The sequence below is a fragment of the Bufo bufo genome, chromosome 7, assembly GCF_905171765.1.
Source record: "Bufo bufo chromosome 7, aBufBuf1.1, whole genome shotgun sequence".
In the NCBI taxonomy this organism is placed as follows: Eukaryota; Metazoa; Chordata; class Amphibia; order Anura; family Bufonidae; genus Bufo; species Bufo bufo.
Window position 1 is genome coordinate 222,515,419 of NC_053395.1, and position 16,663 is coordinate 222,532,081.

At 44.1% G+C, this 16,663-nt stretch overlaps 1 protein-coding gene across 1 annotated transcript in view; it reads right to left on the minus strand.

Annotated features, from left to right (window-relative positions):
* Positions 1 to 7,266: 7,266 nt before the first annotated feature.
* VIL1 (villin 1) overlaps positions 7,267 to 16,663 on the minus strand; it is a 37,680-nt gene continuing 28,283 nt past the window's right edge. Inside the window, 9 exon segments of the mRNA XM_040441265.1 lie at positions 7,267 to 7,585; positions 9,204 to 9,344; positions 9,771 to 9,839; positions 10,412 to 10,552; positions 10,554 to 10,601; positions 12,493 to 12,637; positions 14,403 to 14,548; positions 14,696 to 14,875; positions 14,947 to 15,105. Of these exon segments, the coding sequence (XP_040297199.1) occupies positions 7,472 to 7,585; positions 9,204 to 9,344; positions 9,771 to 9,839; positions 10,412 to 10,552; positions 10,554 to 10,601; positions 12,493 to 12,637; positions 14,403 to 14,548; positions 14,696 to 14,875; positions 14,947 to 15,105 (1,143 nt within the window). The 3' untranslated portion in view covers positions 7,267 to 7,471.

Consider the following 16,663-nt stretch of genomic DNA (forward strand, 5'->3'; position numbering starts at 1 on the left):
CATGGATAGGTATTGTTAGAATAAATCCACAAAAAAAACAGATGCGTCGCAGTCCCACAAAATGCATACGCATGTGTGAATTCTCCCTGAGTCCTCAATGTCAGATTGGAGGTGGTCTGACTCCCGGCAACCCTACCGATAATCTGTATAAAGAGATCGCAGAGCTCCTGCGAATGCTGCATTCTCTTCACTGTTTACCTGCCCTCCATTGACATTGTAGCGAGGAGAAGGTGTAATTACAGCTCCTCCATCCCATTCTCTGGAATTGCTCTGTACTGTTTAAGTGCATGGGGCAGGAGTTGTAATTACACCTGCGCTCCTGGAGAAAGCGTAAAACCCCTTTTTAAGAGGGACGAAGGCAACCTGAGCGTTAGTTTTGTGAAACCATTCATTAGATGTATACAGAAAGTTTTGCATTATTCGAAAACGACGACACTCCTATCCACGGGTTGTCTCTTGTATCGCAACTGGGATCCAGTTAAAGGAGTTGTCCAACCAGTAAGTTGCATACTCTTTGCATAGATCATAAAAATGAAGCTTGTTCACCATTTAAAAACCAATCCAATGAAGAGTTCTGATCTTTACTTTATGAAGCACAGTGTAACAGTGTGCTCAAAGCATATAGAAATGTGCTTGTCCATCTAATGGGCTGAGCACTGCTGGTCACACATGCTCAGTCACTCTCACCACAGCCAGTGCATAGTGAGCATTGGTCCACTGCAGGGTAGCCAATGGAAATTGTCTACTACCCTGCTTATCAGTAAGGAGCAGAGCCTCTGTAATAGCAAGGCGGTGTAGCTGAGAAGACTCCTGCAAGGGAAGTAAGAAGGGACTGTATTCATTTAAAACAAAAAAGGTTTTATTATGCTAAAAATACTGCATATTGCTTTAAAAATGCAGTGGTTGAAAACATTTGTACAATTGGATGTCTTTAAAAAAAAAAAAGCTTCTTCAGCAGCAATGGGCTGGCCCTGTCAGTCTCATGTCTCCTCTGGGTAGCTGTACAAGCACAGAGGATATGCAGCTACTACCTGCGAAGTGGGGTGGCGCATGCACAGTCAGCACCTGCACTGCTTGGGTAGCAGCAGTAGATCCCCCTCCACTTGCACTGTGCTCCCAGGAGTGAGATTGATGGGGCTGGGGTGACATGTCTGGCCCTGTCAATCAAGGGGGTTGGGGGACTCTAGTTCCGGGGCAACTTCAGAGTGAATATCTTGCACGTTTTATATCCTCTATGGAGCCAGACTAAAGGGGTTCTAAAAGTATGTTCCCAGTCGCTGTCAAAGCGGATGCTGTTTTAGAAATGTCCTTCACAAGCTGCAGAAAAATCTGTAGTGCAAATTTGCCTGTGGTGCAGATTTTAAATGGTCACTAACTGCATAAATCAAGAGTACAAGTGAAAATAAGAAACTTTGAAACAGAAAGCTGCCTCTTCCTCCAAATATTAGCTTTTTTTTTTTTCTCTAACACCTAAACTAACTTCTTAATTCTCTGCCAAATCTCTCCCTAAAGGATCAGATCACAGCTGTGCATAAAGGGTATGGAGAGGGAGGGGAGAAGGAGTGAGAGGCAGCTGCAGCTAGCAGTGTTTTCTAACAAAGTGCTTTATTTACATCATTACTGCTCATCATGTCCTATATGGTCCTTCTGAGTGAGAGCGTGTTAGCAGAATCTCTTGTTTTCTCCTTGTGCAGTCTATAGGAGACATCATAGTTGCTAGTCTAAACCCACAAGTTCAGAGAGAACGAAGAATTAGATATATGTATCTCTATATCCTGCAGTGGGAGAGTTACTTAAAAATATGCTGAATAAAAGCTTTATATGATGCAGGGCTGTGGAGTCGGTAGATAAATGGTTTGACTCCTCTGCATTTAATATGCAAATGTATTTTATACATTCCTTGAAGGAAAGAAAGGCAACATACATGTCATTACCACAGAACTACTGCCCAGGAAGCCTCTGCCTTCTCCTTTGTGTGCGGATCTTCTGCTGAAGATCGGGCAGTGGGGGGGATTCAGGACGGGGCAGGGGAAGGGGCATTTATTGTAAAACATGATTTCCCTAGTAGAATCCCATAGTCATGTTTAAAGAGGACCTTTCATCAGAATCAAGTATGTAAACTGAATATACATACATGGAGAGCGGCGCCCAGGGACCCCCCTGCACTTACTGTTATCCCCGGGCGCCGCTCCGTTCTCCGGTTATAGGCTCCGGTAAAGTCATAGTTAGGCTCCACCCATTTGAGCCTGCCGGCGTCTCTTTCTCCTATGCTGTAGCGCTGGCCAATCGCAGCGCTCAGCTCTTAGCAATGCTATGAGCTGAGCGCTGCGATTGGCCAGCGCTACAGCATAGGAGAAAGAGATGACGGCAGGCTCAAATGGGTGGAGCCTAACTATGACTTTACCGGAGGCTATCACCGGAGAACGGAGCGGCGCCCGGGGATAATAGTAAGTGCAGGGGGTCCCTGGGCGCCGCTCTCCATGTATGTATATTCAGTTTACATACTTGATTCTGATGAAAGGTCCTCTTTAAGCTAACAATCTGAGTTTACAAGGTTTTATAGCTTTAGCTGAATGACAGCAGTTTTTCAAATGGTTTACAGCTTCAGTCTTGAACTATTGACCATCCATTCCCGTCACTGATACAAGTGTCACTAGTCCTGCAAAAAACATATTTACTTATCAGTGAGAGGCTAGGCTAACCATGGGCGTTGCGTTCCCTGTAACAGCGGAACACAACACAATGGAAAGTATAAGTATTGCTGCTCCTTAACTGTGCGTTGCGTGCCATATAGTGAAGCATATGAAAAGCTTCTTCATGGTCACTTAACGTGTTCGTTTTGCATGCATTGGCCTTTTATTCTTACAGTAGAGAAGTACCGTATTTTTCGCAAAAGTGGGGGGGAAAATAGTGTGTCTTATGGGGGGCGAATGCTGCGACTGTCCGGTGAATAGGCTGAGAGGCAGGAGGGGCTCGGGGCCAGCATCTGTTTCTGTAATGGCAGCGGGGCTCGTGCAGTCACTGTATTCTACTACACCGGGCCCCGCTCACTGTAGTATACGGTAAAGTATTCCAATCATCTTAAATCTAGCGCTGTACTACTTACTACTAACTTCTTGGCATCAGGAGGCCGGGTGGGCGCTCGTAGCGTAACTCACTACGTCAGGCGCCTGCTCCGCCCACTTTATGAATGAAGCGGGCACCGGCCCCCGCTGCCATTACAGAAACAGATTCTGGCCCGCATTCACTACACAGGGACACTGTTATGGGGGATATCTGTGGGTGACACATAAGATAAGATGCTTTATATGTGTCATCCACAGATGCCCCCATAACAGTGTCATTCACAGACTACCATTAGTTCAAAAGCACACCTTTTGGTTCAAAATATTTTTTTTCTTATTTTCCTCCTCAAAAACCTAGGCGCGTCTTATAGGGCAAAAAATACAGTAATTAATTATAACTTTTTGTGAATTGGGACATTTAAACTTGCTTTTTTTTTTTCCAATTTAAATCTAGTCGGAGTCGGTTCATTTTTTGCCAACTCCGACTCCAGGTACCCAAAATTGCCTCCGACTCCACAGCCCTGATATGATGGTCAGATGCTATTTCACATGTATACACACATGGCAGTGTATTCTAAAGTTATATGAATTTTTTTAATTTATGCTGCAGATTTCCTGTCTTTGCAGTGTGTAGGGTCTAAATCCATATATAACTTGTGGATTTTTCTGTTGCAATTTATGGTTTGTGTTAATGTACCCTGGTTGAAAAAGCATTTACTGCGGCAGTGCAGCATTCCTGCTCCAGACCCTGAAGGCCGTTCCCTCAAGGGCTAATAACGGTCATTAAAGGTAGTGTAGAGGGCCCAGTGCTGGCTGAAATAGCGACACTCCGGGAGGTCAGGCGTCAGGGATCAATCCATCGCTGAAACCTAAAGATTAGGCCTTGGTCTCCGTGCTTCCCTCCATTCTAACAATAATAAGGGGGCGGATGGAGATTCTTCTCAACCTCCCAGGTACTTGGTTTCCTCATACACTTTTTAGGTTGCAATATCTTCCATCACAATGAATTGTGCGCTGTTCTTCTAGAGGCAGACGGATGAGATTTCAAAAAGGTGGAAAATGGTTTCTCCTGTGCAGTGTATTATTTTGCTCTGAGGGGAGGGCCCGTTGGTTGCCGCACCTATAACAAAATGACCTGACCCAAATTTACGTGTAGCTCAATCCACTTAAGTGTCAAAAAGCATATTTATGGTCCAATTACCCTAAAGCCATCACGGGCTCCTATGGTCTATTTACTAGGGGTCAGTCAGAGATCTGGTACCTGTGCCTGGTGTCCATCATGCCTGGCTTTTCCATGTAGATGTTTGTTTAGAAAATCTGCAATACAATGCCGGCTGAAGAGATGAAATTTTCAAAATGTCATGTACACCGTGTGGAAATTGACCTGCAGAGTCGACTTCTAAATTTGCAGCATATTAGTTTACTTATTGACAAAAAAACAAAAGACTAATTCATAAATGTTGTGACCGGGCTTCCAACTGGCATTTCTCAGCAGGATAATACTTGCCCGCACACAGAAGGGTTTCCTGGGATTGTCTCCTCCAGATTATAACCCTTTCTTGGCCACTGGGCACCAGATTCATCACTGATCCAGCATTTATGGGATTAGTGGGGACACGAGCTTCACCAACCTACAAGTGTGCAGGATCTAGAGGCCCAGCTGTAACAACTCTGGGCAAATGTGCTGCAGGATACCATAGGGAACCTGTATGCATCCATGCCCAACTGTGTTTCATCCTGCGTCCAGGCTAGAGGCCGTACCTCGCCCTGCGTCCAGGCTAGAGGCCGTACCTCGCCCTGCGTCCAGGCTAGAGGCCGTACCTCGCCCTGCGTCCAGGCTAGAGGCCGTACCTCGCCCTGCGTCCAGGCTAGAGGCCGTACCTCGCCCTGCGTCCAGGCTAGAGGCCGTACCTCGCCCTGCGTCCAGGCTAGAGGCCGTACCTCGCCCTGCGTCCAGGCTAGAGGCCGTACCTCGCCCTGCGTCCAGGCTAGAGGCCGTACCTCGCCCTGCGTCCAGGCTAGAGGCCGTACCTCGCCCTGCGTCCAGGCTAGAGGCCGTACCTCGCCCTGCGTCCAGGCTAGTGGCCGTGTCTCGTCCTGCATCCAGGCTACCTATTGGCAGGAGAACAAGGGAACCGAGATGTGTCTTGTTTTGTCTTATTTTCTTCTCAAATCACTTTTGTCCGCAGGCAGATCTGCATGCCTTCGTGTGGATTTACCGCTGCAGATTTCCTCGTGGAGTTGCTACAGCAAATTTCCATTGCAATTCCGCAATTTGTGCAGATAGCCTTAGACTAATTTTAGACGAGCGCTCCGTGGGATGGCTGCATTTCCAAAACCAAACCGTGATCAGCACTCATAAAGATGCTGTCAGTTCCTGCCAGACTGTGGACCTATTGTACTGTACTGACGGCGTTATGTACAGTAGACCTGTTGTTGGGAATTTACTTGCAGCATCATAAATTATGATGATGCACCGAGTTTGGGTTAGAGGAGCAGAGCAGTGTTCATTCCAGGAAATGCAGACATTACACATACTTGTGTGACACTGGCCATAGGGTATATCCACACATGACTGAAATGCTTTGGATTTTGCAACAGAAAAAGATGCACCAAATGGTGCAATTTTTTGGTTGTTGCAGAAATGCTGCTGCTTTGATGCAGATTTCACTCTGCATGGCAAAGAATATGAAGACTGAGATGCTGCTGATCTGTAATCTATAAGTCAATTTCTATCCCTAGGTAATTTTCTGCTGCAGATATTGTTTCAGTGTGCAGGTGAGAATTGCTAAAACTCATTTGCTTTGCTGTTTCTGTATAACGCTGCATTTGCTGCATGAAAATCTGCTGTGGCAGATGTGTAGCATTTGTCATGTTTGGCCATACCATTACAGGACCAATGTGGGTTATGCCTTAAATGGGTTGTCTCACTTCAGTAAGTGGCTTTTATCATGTAGAGGAAGTTAATACAAGCCACTTACTAATGTATTGTTGTTATCCATATTGCTTCCTTTGCTGGCTGGATTCATTTTTCTATCACATTATACGTTGCTCGTTTCCATGGTTACGGCCATTCTGTAATCCAGCAGCAGTGGTCGTGCTTGCAAAATATAGGAAAAAGCACCAGCCTATGTGTGCTCCCGGTCACCAGAGAGGCTGAGGCTTTTTCCTATAGTGTGCAAGCACGGCCACCACTGATGGATTGCAGGGTGGTCTGTAACCGTGGAAATGAGCAGTGTATCATGTGATGGAAAAATGAATCCAGCCTACAAAGGAAGCAATATAGAGAATCTCAATACATTAGTAAGTGGCTTGTATTAACTTCCTCTACATGATAAATGCGACTTACTGAAGTGAGAGGACCCCTTTAATGATTTGAGACAGATGCTTCATGGGATTTCTTTCACAGAGGGAGCATTTGCAGAACTAGTCTAGAACCGTGGACAGTGCACAGAACCCAGCTGTGACCTACTGCGTTAGGGGTCCTGGGGCTTCCATGCTGGGGGTCATTTACAAAGACCGGCTTTTTATGTTTTTTGCACTGGCTCTGCTGCTGAAAGATTTGCTTTCCGCAGTCCGTGCCCCTGGTGGAAAAACTCGACATTTTTCACCAACTTGTACGCCTATTTCCAGGCATAACTGTTGGTAAATTTGTCAAGGGCAAAGTCCCATGTGTCGAACACGCCATAAAAACACCTATGTGACAACATAGGGTCGCACAGGCATTCAAAAAAGGGGGTCGTGCACCATTTTTACACCAAACACTGACAAAATGTTTTTAAATGGCCTCCACTGTCCTCATAATTTTAGGCCAGTTTAGTTGAATGCATGTCACAGGCGCAGTGTTCAGCCCGGGAAATACAGGTCACATCCAGACAGTGCTTCCCGGCTGTCTCACTTTAGCAAATGGCATTTATCATGTGGAGGAAGTTAATACAAGGCACTTACTAATGTATTGTGATTGTCCATATTGCCTTCTTTGTACTGGAGTCCTTTTTCCATCACATTTTACACTGTTCGTTTCCATGGTTACCACCACCCTGTAATCCATCAGTGGTGGTCGTGCTTGCAATCACAATACATTAGTAAGTGGCTTGTATTAACTTTCTCTACATAATAAATGCCACTTGCAGAAGTGTGAGAACCCCTTTAATGATCATAGTCTATGGGGTACTGCCTGACTTGGCAACATTGGAAAACACTGGGAAATTTTCTTTATTTTTTTAACAGTAAAATTTTTATTTTTTTCCATTAAAACACTGAATTGACAGGATCCCCGTTTGATCTGCACACCGCCATTCCCAGGCTGCGGATATAGCCATCTCCTATTTTTTATTTCTTCTTGGGGACAAAACAGAAAAGTTGACGTTTTATAGGACAAAAGTGAAGAGAAGTAGAAAGCGCATTCAGAACAGTCCTTTTGTTTTCTTCAGATTCTGTTTCTTCCACTCTGGCAGAGCCTGGAACTCGTCACGCGTCATCCCAAATATTCCCGTAAACTCTTCATTGCTCAGATATTCCTGAAACAAAAAACATGAAGGTGACCGAGCCGCCACTCCAAGCCGATGACTTACCGAGAGCTAGAGAACCACGACGTGTATCTACTCCTGTGTGTGAGACAGAACTGATGGCCGTCATTGTCATAGACATTATATTAGCCTATAGCTGGAAATAAGAGACCCCAGGCAGTATTATAGTAGTTATATTCTTGTACATAGGGGCAGTATTATAGTAGTTATATTCTTGTACATAGGAGCAGTATTATAGTAGTTATATTCTTGTACACAGGAGGTAGTATTATAGTAGGTATATTCTTGTATATAGGAAGCAGTATTATAGTAGTTATATTCTTGTACATATGAGCAGTATTATAGTAGTTATATTCTTGTACATAGGAGGCAGTATTATAGTAGGTATATTCTTGTACATAGGAGCAGTATTATAGTAGTTATATTCTTGTATATAGGAGCAGTATTATAGTAGTTATATTCTTGTACATAGGGGCAGTATTATAGTAGTTATATTCTTGTACATAGGAGGCAGTATTATAGTAGTTATATTCTTGTACATAGGAGGTAGTATTATAGTAGTTATATTCTTGTACATAGGGGCAGTATTATAGTAGTTATATTCTTGTACATAGGAGCAGTATTATAGTAGTTATATTCTTGTACATATGAGGCAGTATTATAGTAGTTATATTCTTGTACATAGGAGCAGTATTATAGTAGTTATATTCTTGTACATAGGGGGCAGTATTATAGTAGATATATTCTTGTACATAGGAGCAGTATTATAGTAGTTATATTCTTGTACATAGGAGGCAGTATTATAGTAGTTATATTCTTGTACATAGGAGCAGTATTATAGTAGTTATATTCTTGTACATAGGAGGCAGTATTATAGTAGTTATATTCTTGTACATAGGAGGCAGTATTATAGTAGTTATATTCCTGTACATAGGAGCAGTATTATAGTAGTTATATTCTTGTACATAGGAGCAGTAATATAGTAGTTATATTCTTGTACATAGGAGCAGTGTTATAGTAGTTATATTCTTGTACATAGGAGGCAGTATTATAGCAGTTATATTCTTGTACATAGGAGGCAGTATTATAGTAGTTATATTCTTGTACATAGGAGGCAGTATTATAGTAGTTATATTCTTGTGCATAGGAGCAGTATTATAGTAGTTATATCCTTGTACATAGGAGCAGTATTATAGTAGTTATATTCCTGTACATAGGAGGCAGTATTATAGTAGTTATATTCTTGTACATAGGAGGCAGTATTATAGTAGATATATTCTTGTACATAGGAGCAGTATTATAGTAGTTATATTCTAGTACATAGGAGCAGTATTATAGTAGTTATATTCTTGTACATAGGAGCAGTATTATAGTAGTTATATTCTTGTACATAGGAGGCAGTATTATAGTAGTTATATTCTTGTACATAGGAGGCAGTATTATAGTAGTTATATTCTTGTACATAGGAGGCAGTATTTTATCCTGTAGCAGGGATTTTAATTGTATTTATCTTGTCAGTATAGGGATGTTCTGTATATTAGTCTCTAATTTCCAATTCCCCTTGCACATACAGTTCAATATCACAGTTATTAGACGACAGCCCCCTCACCTCTTTTCGGGAGGGGTCCACTCCGGAAGGCAGCTCCTCTGCAGTCTTATTAGTCAGAGCCTCAGCTGGTAAGACCTGGTATGCTATAGACCCAAAGTTTGTTTGGGAGGTAAAAGAGTCCAGTTGAGTCCTGTCAAATTCCTGTTACAGATAGAGGAGTAAATGTCAGAAATGACCGTTGTTGTGAAGTCAGTTCCATGGCATCCGCAAAAATATAGAACATGTCCTATTTATGTCTGCATTATGGACAAGGAAAGGACAGTTCTATTATAGGCCGGACGTTCTGTTATGCAAAATGCGTAATCCGTGTTTTGCGGATCCGCAATTTACAGACCGCAAAACAAGCGATGGTCGCGTGCATGAGCCCATACAGACCGAAAAGCTGCAGCTGCATCCCCCTCTTCCCTGTTGACCATTTACTGTTTTACACTAGATGGTTTTTCTGGTGACTGAGGGATTTCTGAACTGTTGTATCTTGCAGAAATAACAGTATTTCCACCTTAAAATGGATGCTAATTCAATTTACAGATTGTAATTGTCATCTAGAGGTCTGCGTACGATACTTGCCTTGGAGATATCCTCAATGGCGTTGTCATTTCCAAGTTCGGCTTTCAAGTCCTCGTATGATTTTGTGTTCTGTAAAAAATATGAAATAATTTATCACCCGTGGAATAACTGGAGCGAATGGAAAGTGTTCACTTTGATGTTTATCAAGCCCTGGTTTGGGGATCCCTCAGATGATCTTGGCAGCCAACGGAGGGTTGATTCCTCATTGTGGGAGCTAGTGGGGATCTGGATGGAAATTTGGATAACCTCATGGGACAGGAAGGCTTGTCATAGGGGACAATGGAGCTGCAGGCTTTAGACCTGTAAATTCAGCTGATAACCCAGACATCAGATTTTTATAGTCATTCTGATTATAGGGTTTTCTGGTTTAGAAAACCCAATAAAAAAAATAAAAATCTTCTTGGTTCACTCTGAATAAATAACTGGAGGGTGGTCTGCAAACAGTGACTGCAAACAGTGTCTCGCTCCCTGGAGGACTCAGCACGTCTGTGCATTACATAAACCATCCATAAATTTGAATGAGAACTGTGTAACGCTTCATTTGCCCTGTAGGGGCGCTGCAGGGGATTAGAACACTTGCTGCTGGGCTCTAGACAGATCACTGGAGGTCCCAGCAGCCTGGATCTGGGCATAGCACATACCTCCCATTTGAATGGATCCCATGCATAAAACCAGCCTGTGAATGTTGGGGGTTCGAATCCCTGCTTCACCACAATAATTGGAGTGTTGATATCACGACTGCCGGGGTGAGTCCTCAGATACTCCTGAGCTGTGACTGCTGCGTTTTTTTTTTTCGATTTCATTTGCATTTCGGCCAATCCATAAGAAGACCTGCGAGGAACCGATAAAGATTTCTCATAAAAAAAATCTGGTTTTCCTTATATCTACTTCAGAAAAATCTGGCAGGCAACCAATATGGCCGCCGTTATGGGGGGGCTACACCAGAAATCTATGCCAGCTCCTAGATTTCATTTTCTGGTAGACGGACCTCCCGAGATGTGCCACTTAATTTTGGCACATGGAACGCCAGCATTAAAAAAAAAAAAAAAATTACAACTAGTTAAAGAAATGCCATTCTTAATACATTCCCCTTTGTATTAAAATTCCTGACTTTTTCTTATATCTCTGCTTTCTTTCAGTGAATGGGAACATTTTTGCTTGCACCCAGAGGCCAAAAAGCTGTACAGATTCTTGTCTGAGATGAGGATTTGCTGCTGTTGTATCCAGTCGGGACAATCCTCTGTGAATCACACATCTCTTTCCTGTTCTGATACTTTGTTACATTTTACCTGCCCTGATACATTGTTCTAGTCTAGAGATCAAACAGATTACCTTACAGACTAGATACAAGTGTAACAAACCCTCAACTATGAGAAGTTTAAAGGGGTATTCCTGTCTTAGCCGGTCATGCCTGAGATCACAATTCCAATCCTCATGCACACGGCCGTTGTTTTGGTCCGCATCCGAAACGCAGTTTTGGCGGCTCGGGTGCGGACCCATTCACTTCAATGGGGCCGCAAAAGATGCGGACAGCACTCCGTGTGCCGTCCGCATCCGTTGCTCCGTTCCGTGGCCCGGAAAAAAAATATAACATGTCCTATTCTTGTCCGTTTTGGGGACAAGAATAGGCATTTCTACAATGGGCCGCCTGTTTCGTTCCGTAAATTGCGGAAGGCACACGGGCGGCGTCCGTGTTTTGTGGATCCGCAATTTGCGGACCGCAAAAAATGGAACGGTCGTGTGCATGAGGTCTGGAGTTACGGGAACAGCTGAGTGGAATGCGCTGTCCTGTTTGTGTCACTCCAGCCATCATGGCCGTCACAGAAGAGCAGTATTCTGATCTCCGCCATTAATGACTCAGGTGGGAATACCCCTTTAAAGGGATTCTCTCACTTCTGCCATTGGCATTTATGATGTAGATAAAGCTAATACAAGGCACTTACTAATGTATTGTGATTGTCCATATTGCCTCCTTTTCTTGCTTGATTCATTTTTCCATCATATTATACACAGCTCATTTCCATGGTTACGACCATTGTGCAAGCCAGCAGCAGTGGTCGTGCTTGCACACTATAGGAAAAAAGTGTTGTACTATGCGGACTCCCACGGTCCCGTCCACCAGAGTGGCCGATCCTTTTCTCCTATAGTGTGAAAGCACGGCCACTGCTGATGGATTGCAGGGTGGTCGTGACCATGGAAACGAGCAGTGTATAATGTGATGGAAAAATGAATCAAGGAGGCAAAAATGGACAATCACAATACATTAGTAAGTGCCTTGTACTTTATTAACTTTCCCTACATTATAAATTATATTTGCAGCAGTCAGACAACCCCTTTTAGGCCAGCTTACACATTCACTGAAAGCAAGCAGAGAGATCTTGAAAATGGAGAAGAACTGAAACAGAAAACATGTTCAGGGTGTCCTTATTCTCAGCCGTCTGGTCGCAGGATCCAATCATTGCCATTTGAAGTACAGGTGCTGCCCTGCAGTCTTCAGTAACCTGCATGTGGATCCCGTGGCCGGACTGCACCACGTACGTCACCATTAGGCTCCGCACCAGTCGGCATCCTTCATTCTGCTGATGGAGGGGGTTCAATGCCTGCAATTTTATTCCCACCAATAAAATATAGGAGACCTCGCTAAAGGAAAGGCTATCAATATGAAAGTTCCAGGGAACCAACCTGCGACCTAACTGTGGACACTGGGAATATCTCATCTTACCTGATCCCAAGCATCCAGTAGGAAGACATCGTCTTCACCCAAATCATCCTGGTTGAAATCTGAGATTTCAGTTGCACGGAACACCCCGGTTTTATTGGTGCACTCATACAGACGTGGGGTGATATCTGGAATTTCCTCCTGCAGCCTAGAACAAAAGGATATTCTGTTACAAAGTGACACCAAGATCGATACATTCATGGATACCTTAAGGGATGAGCGCATCGGGTGGATATGCTGCAAAATTGCATGCGGAAATTCTGCTGTGCATACCGCAGCAGCAAACTGAGATTTAAAAAAAAATCTCGTTCACACGCTGCAGGAAATTTCCACAACAGAATCTGCAGATAACGTGACCTGTGGTGCAGATTTTAGGTTCACAGGATGTGGATTTTGCCTTTTGCGTTGGCTACAAGGGACGGATACGCAGCAAAGTCTGTGGCATGTCACAATACAGGCAAAGGGGATGCGAATAACCGGATGTCATCCACTCACACAGCATAAACAGGCCTGCAGTGCATACCTTGTGTCCGCAGCCTGTCAACTGATGCAGCAGATTTACACCGTGGATTTCACCCTTTGCAATCCGCAGCAAAAGCCATTGTGGATTTTTCTGCAGCAACTCACATCCCGTGTGGATGTACCATAAGACTATGTTCACACGGCAAAAAAATGTAAAATGTATTGTGGCATTCAAAAAGCATTTGTGATGGTGCACTCCCCAGTCAATGGAAAGGGGTAAATTACGGGACATTGATTTGTATTAAAGGGCATCTGTCAGCAGTTTTGTGCTTATGACACTGGCTGACCTGTTACATGTGCACTTGGCAGCTGAAGGCATCTGTGTTGATCCCATATTCATATGTGCCCGCATTGCTGAGAAAAATGAAGTTTTAATATATGCAAATGAGCCTCTAGGAGCAACGGGGGCGTTACCATTACACCTAGAGGCTCTGCTCTCTCTGCAACTGCCGCGTCCTCTGCACTTTAATTGTCAGGACCAGGCAGTGCAAATGTCATCACGTCTGCCTGGCCCTGTCAATCAAAGTGCAGAGGGTGCTGCAGTTGCAGAGAGAGCAGAGCCTCTAGGTGTAATGGAAACGCCCCCGTTGCTCCTAGAGCCGAATTTGCATATATTAAAACTTCATTTTTCTCAGTAATGCGGGCACATATGAACATGGGACCAACACAGATGCCTTCAGCTGCCAAGTGCACATGTAACAGGTCAGCCAGTGTCACAGGTACAGATCTGCTGACAGATGCCCTTTAAAGGGGTTTTCTGGATGTTTAATATTGATGATCTATTCTCAGGATAGGTCATCAATATTTGATCGGTTGGGGTCCAACTCCTAATACCCCTGCCGATCAACTGTCAGTCAATATCAAAATCCTGGACAACCCCTTCAAGGCGGTAATTAATAAAAATCAGCATTAAAATATTGGCCGTGTGAACGATGTCTCTTTCCCATTGAAAACAGCTCAAGTGTATTTCAGCCTTTCAACTTCATGTTTACCCTAGAGATGAAATTCACAGCAAAACCTGCCTCAAAATCTACATGTAGCTAATGCATATTTTTCCACAGATTATATCCAAAGGTGCCCCATTTTTCGGATACAGAGCTCCCAATGCCCTGCCTAGACATACAGATTTGTAATACATTTCTGTTTGCCTGCAGCCACCTCTAGGGGGAGCTCAGGAGCTTATTGCAGACTGCGTACATTATACTCACTAACCGCACAACATGCAGTGAGCTCCCCCTGGTGGCTGCTGCAGGCAGACGGAATTTTGTCATTTATGCTGGGGGTTGTGAACTTGTGACATCACTAACCCTATTATTAACCAGAGTGAACACATGGACTCGACTACATGGGTATCTTATTATATATGACAGAGTGCTCATAGCAGGCTTTACCTCTTACTGCTGGCATACTGGCTCTTGCCGCCTAGTGCCAACCAGAACTCAGATGGTTCCTGTCCCTCAGCGAGCACCACCTTCTCTCCTCTGGATATGATGTCAGCCACGTTTTTGGCCATAGCTCTCTCGTCACCACTGCATCCCTGTGCAACACGAAAAAAAGATGTTGCACATTCAGAAATTTCCAGGAGGAATAACAGAGGAATGAGACAATGCAGAGATATAAGAAAGGATGCTCCAGATTTCCTAACACAGGCATGTCAGAAGAGGAGAGTGGCTGTTCGCTCTACCTTGCCGCACCACAGGTAGCAGGTCCCCTTGGTCTTCAGGACAAACACATCGTTAGAATTAAGAGATGACGCCCGGACTGGGACTTCAAAGGCCTTGGTGTTGTATTCATTGGTGCCGTGCACATGGAACAGTCTGACCTCAGGAGGAGTGTAGTCACTCTCAGCACGGGAGGTACCACCCTGGGGATCACAGACATTAGTACTCTACGTGGCACCTGCAGTCAGTGCCGTGGTCAGTAGATTCCCCTTACCTCGTACACCACCATCTTCCCTTTGAATATGGCCATGAGGTGTGAGGGCTCCTTCCCCATCGTTACTCGCACTTGAACTGGTTGTCCATCGTATTGCTGATCCAGGTTCACTGCCTGATATGCAGAAGCTGCAATCTCATCCTGGGTGGCATTGCGGCCCTGTGTGCACATAACGTTGTGCCATGTAAAAGCTTAGACAGATATGAGGTACCTTACATGTAGCTAGATAGATAGAGATGGGATTCTGTATGTCAATTGTCTGTATTTACATGGTTTTAATCACATTTAGTAAACAAATACAGGTGAAACTCGAAAAATGAGAATATCGTGCAAAAGTTCATTTATTTCACTAATGGAACTTAAAGGGAATCTGTCACCTATTTTGACCATATAAAACCGTTAACATAGCAATGTGCAATAAAGTACCTTCTTACCTGCAGCTGTCTTCTTTCTTTTTTTCAACTTTTCATTCTTATTAAAAAGTGATTTTTCTGATATGCAAATGAAGTCTCAAGGTGCCCAGAGGGGCGTTATTACTCTGCTCTAGTGCCCAGTAACGCCCCCCTGCAGTGCCCAGCCAGCCTTTCTTCCAAGCCCAGCACGCCTCCTAAAAAATAAATGTCCTCCCACATACTTGCCGAACGGCGGCGCCCCCTCTGCTACGTCATTTCATTTATTCACTGCACCATCCTTGCTTCCTCTTCTCTTGGCCTACGGCGCCGCTTCCTCCCCACTACGTCATTTAATTTATTCACTGCACCTTCCTGGCTTCCTCCTCTCTTGTCCTCCGAAATCCCGCGCAGGCGCAGTATCGCTGAGTGCCTGCGCCTGTGCGATACTCCTGCTCCAGAGGGCAACAGCGCTCTGATTACATCACTGGGCTCGGCGCATGCCCAGTGACACTATTGAGGCTGTTGCCCTCTGGAGCAGTAGTATCCTACCGGTGCAGGCACTCAGCGATACTGCGCCTGCGCGGGATTTCGGAGGACAAGAGAGGAGGAAGCCAGGAAGGTGCAGTGAATAAATTAAATGACGTAGTGGGGAGGAAGCGCCGCCGTAGGCCAAGAGAAGAGGAAGCAAGGACGGTGCAGTGAATAAATTAAATGACGTAGCGGAGGGGGCGCCGCCGTTCGGCAAGTATGCGGGAGGACATTTATTTCTTAGGAGGTGTGCTGGGCTTGGAAGAAAGGCGGGCTGGGCACTGCAGGGGGGCACTAGAGCAGAGTAATAACGCCCCTCTGGGCACCTTGAGACTTAATTTGCATATCTGAAAAATCGCTTTTTAATAAGAATGAAAAGTTAAATAAAAGAAAGAAGACACCTGCAGGAATGAAGGTACTTTATTGCACATTGCTATGTTAACGGTTTTATATGGTCAAAAGAGGTGACAGATTCCCTTTAAAATTAGAATTTTGTGAAAAGGTTCAATATTCTCGGCTCAGAGTGTCACACTCTAGTCGGCTAACTAATCCATACCCCCTGAGCAAAGGGGACCTCAAAATTGTGACTTTGGGGTTTCATAAGCTGTAAGCCATAATCATCTAAATTATAGCAAATAAAGGTTTGAAATCTCTCACTTTGCCTGTAATGAGTCTCATATGTTAGTTTCACCTTTTAAGTTGCATTACTGAAATAAATGAACTTTGCACAATATTCTAATTTTTGGAGTTTCACCTGTATATTCACTTAGCCTAAATAAGCTTATTTATTCTTAAAT